Here is a 12,439-nt window from a genome sequence, read left to right on the forward strand (position 1 = left end):
GAAAGTATTAGCAACTTTTAAGCTTAAACTTCATAAATATATTGCAATAAGCAAGTGTGATTCAATCAATGGATGGGAGTCTGAAGACATTGGGTCTGTTCCTAACACTGCAATTCATTTGCTGTTTGGCCTCGGGCATAATGCATCACTTCTTAGTTTCCCACAGCCACGAACGATGGTGTTGTGGGGGGAAGAAGAGACATTTGTGCATTGGTGCCATCTCCTCTCTGCGCCATGGCACGAACCCTGTGCTGCGCCGGGGAGGTACCAGAGTGGCACCGCAGCTCCCTGACCCCACCGCCGAGCCTCCCCGCCGGCCCCTGCGCTCCTACGGCTCCGTCACTTCCAGAGGAAGAAGGGAATTTCTACAGACAAAAAGAGCTAAAGAAGTGCTGCTACAGCAGTCCTTGAACTACGCAACCGAACAGGTCGCTTTTTCCTTTGAGCTTTGGGATGCTGTGACTTCACAAACCAAGTACCGTGAAAGTGAAGCTCCTGTTTTCCCCAAATAGACAAAATTTGCCCGTGGATGTTTAATATTACAAGCAAAAGAAAATGACTAGCTACTTCACTTGTTAGTCATGAAGGTGGTTCCTACTGGATCAGTAATGAAGACGCGAGAATTAATTTATTCGGGAGTCAGTAAGAGAATCCAGCCCACCGAGACAGGAGATGTAATTCTCTGTGTGTCTGAAGATACAAGCTCTTCACCCACACAAATCCCTCTGGAAATGCACATGTGTCTCACCGAAGTGCAAGTTACCCACAGGTATCAACACTGATTGAACACTGTCCTGGAGCAGTAACGTTGGCTGTGGCATCGCTTGGCCGTCAGAGTCATCCGTCAGTCCAGTTCTCCACAGTCCCCATCCCTGAATGATACTGCAGCGACGACTCCCTCGACAAGGAAAAGCTTTGTGAGTACAGGAACTCGTTCGCCGCGTTTAGGTGCGGAGAGGGGGGTTTTCTCTCGCACACAGACGGGTGCACCCTTTCCCTCGGGAAAGATGAAGAAGGAACGCGCTCCCGAACCTGAGACTGGGACAGCTGGTTGTAGACACTGAAGTGGCTGTTACCTGGTGGCTGCGAGCCTTGACCCGTGATGGACGGGAGCCGCGGCATCATGGTGGTGGCCGTAAAATGAGCAGGGAAAGGCTGGTAAGGGACAGTTTCCATTGTCTGAACACTGTAGCTGGTGTAAGGTGCGACAGAAGTCCACATATTGCAGCTCAAGGGGGGAGGTGGAGGTGGCAAGTCGTCAACCGCTGAGACGCCAGCAATTTCAGCCCCAGAACTAGAGTACATGCACGCTTCCCGCGGAGTCACCTCGCTGCAATAGGAAGGGCTTAACATCTGCTGATCGTACGGAGGCGGGGAGCGGAAATAGTGATCGTCTCCTACAGAAGAGGAGGCTTCCAGGTAGGAGCGTTTGCAGGGCAGGTCCAGGTGTCGAGCACTTTCTGCAAATGACAACAAAAAAAATGCACGTTCAGGAGCAGCTCCCAGAGCGATGGTGTTTAAGAGCAGTCTGCCAAGAGCCTGGGGTGGTTTTATGGAGTCCCCTCAGAAGCCGAGCATGCAATCTGTGATTATTTCTCAAAACAACTGGTGCTCTTTTTCAGATTAATCCAGTTAAACCACTTTAGTTCAGGGGGGAAAACAATGTACAACGTCAAAAAGACATTGTGTTGCAAATGTCAGGCTAATCCCCTCAGCCTCAAAGCTTTCTGGTGACATTTATCAGGTTAAGTGAGGGACTTGGGCTACCATTCTCACATCAGAGATTACTTCTGTTCATCCAGATAAGAGAGGTCCCTGACACTCTTGCAGTGTTACTCCTGACAAATTCAAGAAGTCTCTTAAAGGGTCTTATCGCGGCCTGCCTTCCTGTCGTTACAAAAATGACTGTACATTTCCCAGATATTCACGTCAAAAGCTGCAGAAATATTTCCAGATAAAGGAGCCCTTTCCCGGTCATCAGTCCTGCCCTCAGCTTTACGCGGAGAAGCTGTAGCCCCTCTCCTACGGATCACCACGACCGTGGCTGTGTTTACCAGCAGGGTTCTGTTAGTTGTTAGGAATATTCTCTGGATGAATTAGTGAATTCATCTGTAGATTAAACATCTGCTAAAATTCCGCATTTGCCTCGCAGTCCTCATTACTGGTGCTGTTAGATTCTTCATTTGCCCATGATCAGAGGATTCTCACAGCTTAAACGAATTAGCGGCCAATGAGACATGCGAATAGAAGGATATTTTTTTTCTGTGCAAAATTTTTCCGTTTAACTTAAAACATGTCATGATCTCATCTGATGCTGGACTAAAAGGAAGAGAATGTAGTTATAGCTCACTTAAACTTGAGAAGTGGTGGATAAGAAGAGAGGGATGCTTCCCAACTACCACAGTCCCACTAATCTGCCAACATCGAGAGAATTGCTAATGGCTTCGTCCTGGAAAAGTGCTGAACGGGTATCATTTCATTAACGCTAATGGCAGTGTCAAAACATCTCAGGAGAGATAAGGCCCCCTCCAAACAATTATTAACTCAGCTGATTCTAACAATGGATAATTTTCCAGCGCAGCTTCATGCCATTTGAATTATGCATTTTGATTATTTTTTTTGTCTCCGACTCAGAGTCTGAATTTGCCTTCTATGGGACAAAACCACTAATAACTGCCCAAAATCCCAGCTCTTGGGCCCTGACCCTCCAAAACACTTCACATCAGTATCTTTGAAGATCAAGGCCTAGGAGACCCATCCGAAATGAACTGGAATTAGCAGTAAGCTTTCAGCGCTCGTGCTCTTAGGTTTATTTGCTATAATATTTTTCTAGCTGGAAACTCGAGTTACCTCTTCTTTTTAGGCAATGATAGAAGAGCCCTGAATCCCTCTGTGCTGTGAAGGTGTTGAGTGGCAGATCTTGAGTGTCTGAAGCTGCAAATTGCATGTGAGCACCGTTCTCATACTGATAATGTTGAAGGGTCTGGTGATTCCCATGAAGTGGGTTAACATCTGGCTTTGTTGAAAGCTGGCCGTGACTGGACACCAACCTCTGCCTCATGATGCTTTTGGAAATTACTGGATATTCTTTGCTAAAGGAGGTAAGAAAAAATTATTACCAGTTAGAGAGCAATCAGCATTAACAGAAAGATGAAATATTAGTTTGGATTCCCTAGAGGATCTCCGTCCAATGACTTCAACACCCTTGGCCAAAGACGGTGAACTCATTACACTTTGCTGGGTGTGGGCAAGTATTACAACACCACACAGAGTGTGTCACTGAATTAGAGGAAGAGCTTTTCAGGGGTATAAATGGCATTAAAAGCCCTAATTAAAAAGCCCTTCACACGCAAGAAAATGTGATGCCCCCATGGCACAGGCACCTTTAACAACTTCTCCTCCAAAGAGGTGCAGCACATTAGTAGCAGAATAAGAATTAAAGCATTGTTTGGGAGGAAACGATGAAGCATGGTATAACGAGATGGGGGGCACTTGGGAACGAGCTCTCTGCACTGCCTAAGCCTCCTCTGCACCGATGGAGCAGGACTCCTGGGAAGTTGCTGGTGTGTCCCCACCTTCCTAGGTCTCCCAACGCAGGTGGTCCCCGTGCTGGGGTGGCTCGTATAGGAGTGTGCCCATATAGGCTGGTCGTCTCCGGCAGAAAGACTTGTTTTGATGGCTTAGATAGATGTAGCTACTGACTGCAGGTGCTATTTGGTTTCGTGGTTGGGAATCCTAGGTTTGTTTCAGGAATTTAGTTTTTCCCCTGGGATGATATTAGCAAGGGACTTGTAGACAAAATCAGAACCATGTTTCATTTATCTGTTGCCCTTGGGATAGCGTCTTACTGTAGCAGAAATCCCTGTGATTTAAACAGTATTGCTCTTCAAGCAAAAACAATAGCCCGTGTGAAAAGGACCAAAAAGCCCAAAGTAATTCAATACTTATACGGTCAGTAAGGCTGGATTTCTGCACAGGGCTCAGCGTCTGGAGGGTGCGCTGGCCGGCTGCGTGTCGGACGCTGCTTGCCCGTATGCTTTCCCTGGGCTCAGTGCACTCTTGCACACACGCATGCCCACTGCAGCAACCCCCCGACCCCCACGAGCCGGGCAGGAGACCATCCCGCTGAGCCCCTCCTCACTGCTGTCCCCCCTGTCCCCGCTCGGCCATACCTCTGCAGTCGTGCCACGCGCAGGTCGCTGTCGTCGCTGCCCCTGAATCCCTTGGCAAAGGGGTTGTTCTCGATTTTCAGCTGGGTTATCTTTAAAAGAACGAAACCAAGTGTAAAGCGTTTGAAAACAGATCAGACCGAAAGGCGCAGCAGCAGGTTGGAGGCGGTGGGTCTCTGGGTGCACTGTCCCACGCGACACCCCGTGACACGCGGCGTCTGCGAGAGGTTCAGCCGCCTGCAGACGTGGTGGCAGGGGCAGCGCGTCTGCATTCACAGCTGAGAGAGAAACTGAGCTGTGGAGGTCGGTACTAGATCTTGTAGAAGCAGCTTTTAAAGCTGACAAAATTGAGGACACAGATGCAAATTTCCTTAAGGCTCGGTCCTGTGGTCTTATTCTGGGCTCTTATGGGTGAGAATATATGTCTGATTTAAAAGAAAGTTTTCTATGTCTCCATGTTAGACACCCCTATTCCTTACAGTGTGGTGATCTCTCAGCTCCATAACAATTTTATATACATTTACAGTCATTGTTCTGCTGTGAAAAGACTCGTAACTCAAATAATGAATAGTCTTTGGGCAAAGGAAAAGTGCTGCCTTTTGCAAGAACTGCCTTTCCCCAGAAGAGGTGCAGTGTATTAAAAGGGTCAAAATGCCTTAGAATTGACTTGGCCTAGACGTAATTTTGATGGAGCTCAGCTTTTGTAAGGGAACTGTGAAAGCTCTGCCATTTCATGAAAATTCTGTTAAAAAAATGATGGGTGAGATCTCCTTTAAAAATATTCCATTCTTTTTCTGTCTCACAGCCACAGTAAATATAGTTTTCCCTTGCCATCCTGCCACCTGCTTCCTTCCCTGTATAAGACAGGTACAAATCAAACCCGTACAATGGTCAGGAATGCCAGGAAGAGGTACCAGTGACAAATGAAAATAAACCACCTCTTTCTTTAACAAAGGATGTTGCAAAGACAAAGAGCGAGGAAGATCATCTGAGAGGGTTTCAGGAGCTGGAAAATGCCAGAAAACCACCAGAGTGTTTGTAGGGACACAGGAGCTCTTAAAACATCCATCTCCTAAATAGATGTACGTGTGTCTGGGGACAAACATACACCCAAGGCTCCCTTGGATGATTTACAAGAGTGTTGCTGTAATTAACTGCTAGCAATGCTGAAAAATATCCCTTACCAAAAAACTCCTGAGAAAACAGCTGGCCGGTATCTGTGATGGAGAAGGAAGGTGGTGACATGTGAATTTAACCAGCCTCGAGGGCTCGAGCTTTTCCCTTCTGCTCCCACAGTGACTCCAGGGTAGCTGACAGACCACGAGAAGCGTAGGGCCCTTCCTAACCCACAGCCCGACATCAGGTTTGTACATCTTAATTTAATTTTGTTATTTAGTGACTCTGGTTTTCCTCTGACATGGGCAGAATCAGGGCTCCAGCCTTTCCTTGTCACCTTCCCCTGGCTTCATCCAGCCCAGGAGGGAGTTTCGGGTGAACACCTACACCGTCCTCACCGAGCTGTACTTAGGGGTAGCCTCTGGCATCAGCTTTCCACCACTGGGAGCCCCACACACAGTGGTCTGTAACCACAACTCTCCTTTTTGGTTTAGAAAGATGATTTTTCGCAAGGACAGTTCTTGCTAACAGGATATTTCTGAGCTAAAAATAATTCGGTGGTTTGTTTTTTTCTAAAAGATGCCCAGACCGGGATTTTAATTGTTAATGCCTAAGAGAAGAAATAAAACCGTTTGGATATTTCTCTGAGGTTGCGATTTGCTCGAGACCACAGTGAGGTTGTGGCGAGACCTTCTGCCTCCTGCTCCTCGGCTGCGGACCGCCATGTCCCCCTCCGGGATGGCATCCAACCCCCCCCAGCCTGCAAACCCCAGAGCCAGAGCTGGGAGCACCGGGGCGGCTCCTCGCAGGAGCTTCCTGAAAGAATTAGGGCTCGTCTGGGGCACTTTCCCTAAACCTGTCAGGTCCACTCTGTGCCGCTGCTGCCAGCTGCTGAACCCCCAGCAGTGGTTGTATGGCAACGACAGTGGAAGTATTAAGTTTATAAAGCACTTTGGGAACCTTAGGGATGAAAGGCACTATTGACACGCGGGACGTTTTAAGTAGGTATTAAATAAGCTCTTTCGAGCCTTTTTGGTTAACCACGTTTGGGCAACTGGTCATTTTATACCAACAGCTACAACTTTTCAAACAGGATTCACTTCAGTGTCCAAATAGGGACGACTTTTTTTTTTTTGCCCCTGTCTTACCATAACACACACATCCATGTTTCTGCTCTGAGCCTTTTAACTGGCTCACTAATTGCAGAGCCTTGCAAGGACCCTACGCTTCAAGCACCAAAGGGCATACAGGCATCCTGCTTGGGAGGAAAAGCTCTGGTCAGCTAATTGGGGAGGAAGAATTTCACGTATGTTCCTGTTCCTGGAGTCGTTTCCCATGAACGTGTAGAAAAGGAGCTGATCCAGTAACACATGGCAGATTTCCCATTCGGGGTGACGGGAGGGCTCCGGCAGTGTTGCTTCACTCTGCACCTTTATTTATGAATCCCGAAGTACTTTAAAAACTCCAATTAATCCTCAAACAACCCTGCAAGTTCAACTTCACCGGTAGGAAAAGTGCAGGGGAGCAGGAGCTTGCGCAAAGGCAGGTAAACCGGTAGCAGGATTGAAAACGGAGCCTTGCCATCCCCTGCCTGGCATCCTCTCCTCTCCCTGCCGCGGTGACAGGGCACCCGCTGTCACAGGGAGGTGACAATTGACTGTCCCATTGCTGTCTGTCCCCCCAGTAACCTCAGACCGAACACCACCCACTGCCACCACTGCAAACACGCAAAAGAACCAGAGCAGCCAAACCCCACGGTACTGGGGTGTCTGTGACGTGCACCCGGAACGCAGAACCCACCCCTTTGTACTTTATATCCCCCCAAAACAAACCCAAACCCACAAACCCCCTCCTGCCTTCGTGTGCTAAGCACAGAGCGGGCTCTTAGCTGCGTTTTTATGGTTACATTCCTCGTATGTCTCACTAAATACACATACCATAATTACTTTTCACTGTAGATTTACGAGCGAGCTTTACTAGTCATTATTAGGTTTCCTTGCTGTTTTGAATGACATCTCAGCCTTTATGAGCACGCCGATTCATTAGTGCCCGGCCTCGCAGGGTTTGCCAAGACATTGTTGCCCAACGATGGTCAGGCTGCTTCTTCGCTGCATCCTCTGGCTCCTCATCTCTTGCTTAATTCTTGCAGGGCTGGGATGGAAACTGGTCTTTTAAAAGAGGCGTTTTCTGCCGCACAATAGCAGCGAAACAGGCTCTGCCCTTGCCTCCCAGCAGCCAGACCCTGCTCACCACAGCCCTGTGCCCCAGCACTTTGGAAGGTCATTTCGCAGCCTTGCAAAAGCCCACAAAGAGAAGTTAAGTGCCTTTTTAGGCAGAAAAGCAGCCTTACCTTGTGATTCTGGTAAGAGGTCACTGATATAAAGGATGTCTCTGGAAAAACGTGGGTGCAGAAGGCTGTGTTCTTCGAGCCGAAAGCGTTGTTCTCATCCGCCTTCACAATATGCAGTCGTGGTTGGTATTTATGCATTGAATTAAGAATGATCTGAAAAACAATTGATGCTAAAGTAAGAAATCCAATTAAAAAAAAAAAAAACAAAACCAAAAAAAAAAACCAACAGAACAGACAATCCATAGCTATTCAACAGACTTTACTAGCAGGACACAAAATCTCACTAGTGCTCAGCTTTAGCTTTGCTTCCAAATTAGAGGGGAAAATTACATTCTATAAATGCACAGGAACCAAGACAGAAAAGGTATCTGCTGCTCTGGCAAGCACAACTGAACTTAAAGCTTTTCTGGTAAACTCTCATTTTCTTATTGCTATTGGATAGAGTCAGGCTGGGTAGAAAAAAAAGCCATAAATTTTTTTCGCAGCTCATGCTGAAGCTGTACAATATATATAATTCACCAGCAGACTGGTCCATAAAGATTCCTAATAAATACTTTACTGAGCTGAAAAATACATAGTTTAGCAGAGGCAAAAAAAAAAAAAAATCACACAAACCACAGGGGGGAAAATAAAAAAAGAAGAAAGCTATTTTTCTTTTATCTGCTGGTAAAAGAAAATACAAAAGAGGAGACTTATTTTTTTTTCCCTCCTGTTTGTGGAGCGGCTCCTTGCGGGTGGCTGGGTCCGGGCACCTCTCGCAGTCACTCGGTGGCTTCTGCGAGTGAGAGGCAGGAGCCAGCCAAGCGCTTTTTTATGGGGGGGCCGGGGGAGGCAAGGAAGCGCTGGGATGCGGGGGGGTTGCACAGCCCGGGCCCAGGTCCGATGGAGCACCAGGGGCCAAGCGGGGCTACCCCAGCCGGGGGCTGCTGGCCCCAGCCCTGGCCGTGCCACCCGGCCCAGCCCGGCCCTGCAGCATTGTTCTTCCACAAAGAAGGGACGTGCCCAGATGCTACAGAAGAAAATGGTTTTCAGAAATGGAATTTCTTTTAAGAAATTGAATGGTTTTAAGAAAAGCCTTTATTTCTTTTACTGGGCAAAGAAGAAATACTGCTTTCCTCTTGTTTTCTTGGCATAACTCTTTGCAATCTCTTCTTCCTTCTCAAAAATTGGACAATTGAGTCTGTCCTGCCCGAGCCCGGCTGGTCCTAGAGGCGAGGGGTTCTCCAGCCAGGCTGAGACACCTCCTCGTACTGGGGTGCCCAAAGCAGCCTGCAAGGACACATCCATCCCTGACGGAGACACGGACAAAGGGCCAAGTAAGAAAGACCACAGGTGGTGTCTTCCACTGGTGGTAGTTGGATGGATGGATGGATGGATGGATGGATGGATGGATGGATGGATGGATAAGTGGGTGGGTGGGTGGGTGGATGGATAGGTAGATGAATGGATGGATGGGTAGGTGGATGCATGGATGTACGCAATACAACAGAGCAGCATCAGTTTACACTACTTGTAGATTTAGCCAATTTTAAATGAGAATTGTCAAGGAACAGAAGACATTTTCTCCGTGTTCGGTGGTTGTGCTCAGGAAGTTTGGCTGTTTCGTGCCCGTCTGTGCTGAGGAGAGCTGGCAGCGGCGGCACTGCTCTGTGCGCTCCAGCTGGGACAGGAGGTGGCGTAGGGAGCTTGTGCTCTTTAAACCCCGTCGTCTGGCTGCACGTAACTCTGCCCACAGTAGCTGGCTGCATTATATACCACTTAAATGCAATTTTTATTGTTGACATTTTCCAGACAACCTTCCCTGCTCCCCAAGAGAGAGAATGAGGAATTTTTGGCATTTTATCAGCTTTGCATCAAGTCTCTTAACCACTTTGCGGCTGTTGATGTGCAGGGTGTAGATCTGAGAGGGTCGGCTCAGGTTTGGGTTTGGAGCCTTTTCTCTGCTTTCATCTATCTGCCACTCGTAAAACAAAGCCAAGATGAATAACACCAGAGGGCCAAGACTTTCATACGAAGGGGCATTTTAATTTTCAATAATTAAGAGCTGAGCCAAGCTGATAAATAGCGGGTGTCTGGAGCAGAAGCTGGGGTGTGCTGAGCTCTCCTCACCGCCTGTCCCTGCCTGCCCAGGTCCAGCAAGGACGGGTGTCTTGTCCCCAGAGTCAGAGCAAGTCAGCAGCAGGCTGAAGAAAACAATCTTAAACTGAGATTTCCATAGGGAAAATTAGGAGCCCAAGTTTCAATACACTCTGGATGAGTAGTCTGTATTTCCCCTCCAAAGTAGTATCTTATAATAACCCCCTTTAAAATTTATTATTTTTTTTTTATAACCTCTTTAAACCCAAGGCATCCAAACAATTTCCAAAAGGAACTTTTTGGAGCCTGATAAAAGCATTCAGGAAAGGATTTTTGACAGATGCTCAAGGTTACAGTTGCGGCTGCAAACCTGCTTGGAGAGTCATCGCGAACTGCTCGATATCTGTGGGATGTTTTCAGGCGGGGGGGGGGGGGAATCCCCTAAATGGCTTAATTTATCCCACTGCACTTATGAGGCTGGGCATTTCTGTCCCTTGCACTGAAGTGACTATTTGCCCACATGTCTCAGTGTAAGAACCCATTGGAAAGTGCTGAATTTCTTCAAGTGCGGGGACCACGAAAGGAAACTCCTTGAGATGTGCCAGATCAAAGCCAAACAGCCACCACTGGCGTGAAACGTGATTAATAGGTGTGAGAACCACAGAGCACTGAGGTTAACTTCGTCGAATCAGCGTCCCCGGGCACAGACGGGGAAGAGTTTCCAGCAAAAGCAAAGTCCCATAAAAATACGCCATTCTCACATGACAAAGAAAAATCCCTTCGGCTATTTGGCAGAGCGGTCAGCACGTCAGATTGGGGATGAAAACGGGAAGTCGTGGTGCTGTTTCGGATGCGATTTCTCACATCTTTTTTGGGAGGCGGCGGCCACTCTCTGCATCCTCACAACCAACGTTTCACAGGCTTGGAAAAAAGGACTCGCGTACGAAGGCTATGTCTGCACCCGCATCCTCCTCACTTCTGCCTGGTGTAAGCCTTGTGCCTTCAAAAACTCTACAAATCATTCAAAAATAAAAAGCCTCCCGACCCTTAGCAGCAAAACATCGCGCCTGCGCAACGCTGAACGCCAACAATTCAGGCTAAATAGTTTTCAAGGCTGCTGTGGAAAACTGGTCCCTGGCTAAAAATACACAAAACAAATGTAAATTCCACTCCGATGACGAACACCAGTGGAAAGATTAACTTAAAGAATTGTGTCAAAAATGAGAAGTATTTTAACTGAGGGGACAGAGCACGGCTGCTGCTGGTCGGTGCTGGGCATTGAGCAGGACAGGAGGTGATGTAGGAGCTCTCACCCTCAAAGATGATGCTAAAACAATAACTTTATATTTTCCTGCACTTATTTTTTTCATTGCCGGGGCGCGGGGAGATTAAGTCAGTGTCAGACACTGTCACGCACATTTTTAAATTGTTTTTGGTACGAAATGTAGGTAGTTTGAAATAGGTTCGCTACTAAAAAAGAAATGGTGTTTGCCTTGTCTTGCTAATGAAAATAGTTACTGGTGTATCGGTTAAAGGGGAATTATAACATGATAAAGGCCAAGGATAAAAAAATTAGTAAGGGAAAGCGGAAAATGGTGTTTCTTGAGCAGCACTGAGACACACTGGCTTAGTGACCGAAAGCCTCTCTGCAACTTGGAGATCTAGTCCATTTGCCTATGAAAGCAACAGCTCAGCTTACAGGAAATGGCGGCATATTTAGGAGTCTAATAAATACACTTTTTTTCTATATTGAAGAAAAATAAAAAGAAAAAAACAACAACAACAAAATGTGAATCAGATATCCCAACCAGACTCCTCAAATTAGATGGACAACCCCGAATTTAGGAAGTGGATCTTGGCTCGACCTCCCGACACGGGCCATCATGGGGATGCCATCTCCCACCGCTGCCACCCAAACGCTCTCTCTGCCTGGAAAACACACATTTTCCGGAAACAAACCGGCTGCTAAAAACCACCCATGTGTGTAATGGCAACGTTCCTTAAGAGCATCCGCGTGGATGGCACCAAAGGAAGCACCTGCCCTGGCGGGGACCCGACGGTGGGGGCCCTCCTGGGGCGAGACCCCAGACAGCTCCATTTCACACCCCTTGCCTCCCAAGGCGGTCAGCGTGACGCAGAGCCTGCTGCTCGCTGGGATGCCCCCGCTCTGCCCACACACCCCCCCTGCGCCGCCATAACTCTGTTACTGCCGGCCAGAGAGGAGCCAAAGCGGATCTCCAGGGTGATGTCACTTCTACCCCCTCAAAGTCGCACGTGCGGACCAGATTGGGAGCGAGAAGAACTCCAAAGTCAAATGTGAGCTTACATAAACATCTTTTTTTCTTTTTTTTACCCCCCCCCCCGTCTCCCTCCTTTGTGCTGATCACACAGTTGGCAGCTGTAACTCAAGCCGTAACATAGCTCAACTCCTTTATTTTTTTGGCATTCCCCAGTCAGCAACAAATGTCAAAAAAAAAAAAAAAAGGGTGTTATTTTCTCCTTCCATTTAATTTTACTTAGGAAAACATACTCCTTTAGCATCTAATCTCGCACGCTGCTGAGTAATGTTGGCTTCAGGGCTCAAAGACATTTGCCAGTTTGCAGGATCGGGCTCAGAGGCCAGAAGCTTAGCCGGGGTAATGGTGCCGCATCGCTGTCGCAAGGCAAACTGGCCTTGAAATCACCAGTAAAATGTATTTACTTTCATATGAAATTTGGGGAGTTGATT

General features: G+C 47.6%; 1 protein-coding gene across 1 annotated transcript in view; it reads right to left on the minus strand.

The window, feature by feature from the left end:
• Window positions 1-837: 837 nt before the first annotated feature.
• Window positions 838-12,439, minus strand: part of TBX4 (T-box transcription factor 4) — a 40,856-nt gene continuing 29,254 nt past the window's right edge. The window contains exons 6-9 of the mRNA XM_074594580.1: window positions 7,636-7,788; window positions 4,173-4,261; window positions 2,851-3,092; window positions 838-1,460 (exon numbers count right to left, since the gene is read on the minus strand). Coding sequence (XP_074450681.1) covers window positions 838-1,460; window positions 2,851-3,092; window positions 4,173-4,261; window positions 7,636-7,788 — 1,107 coding nt within the window. The remainder of the gene's footprint in view (window positions 1,461-2,850; window positions 3,093-4,172; window positions 4,262-7,635; window positions 7,789-12,439) is intronic.

The sequence above is a fragment of the Larus michahellis genome, chromosome 7, assembly GCF_964199755.1.
Source record: "Larus michahellis chromosome 7, bLarMic1.1, whole genome shotgun sequence".
Classification (NCBI taxonomy): Eukaryota; Metazoa; Chordata; class Aves; order Charadriiformes; family Laridae; genus Larus; species Larus michahellis.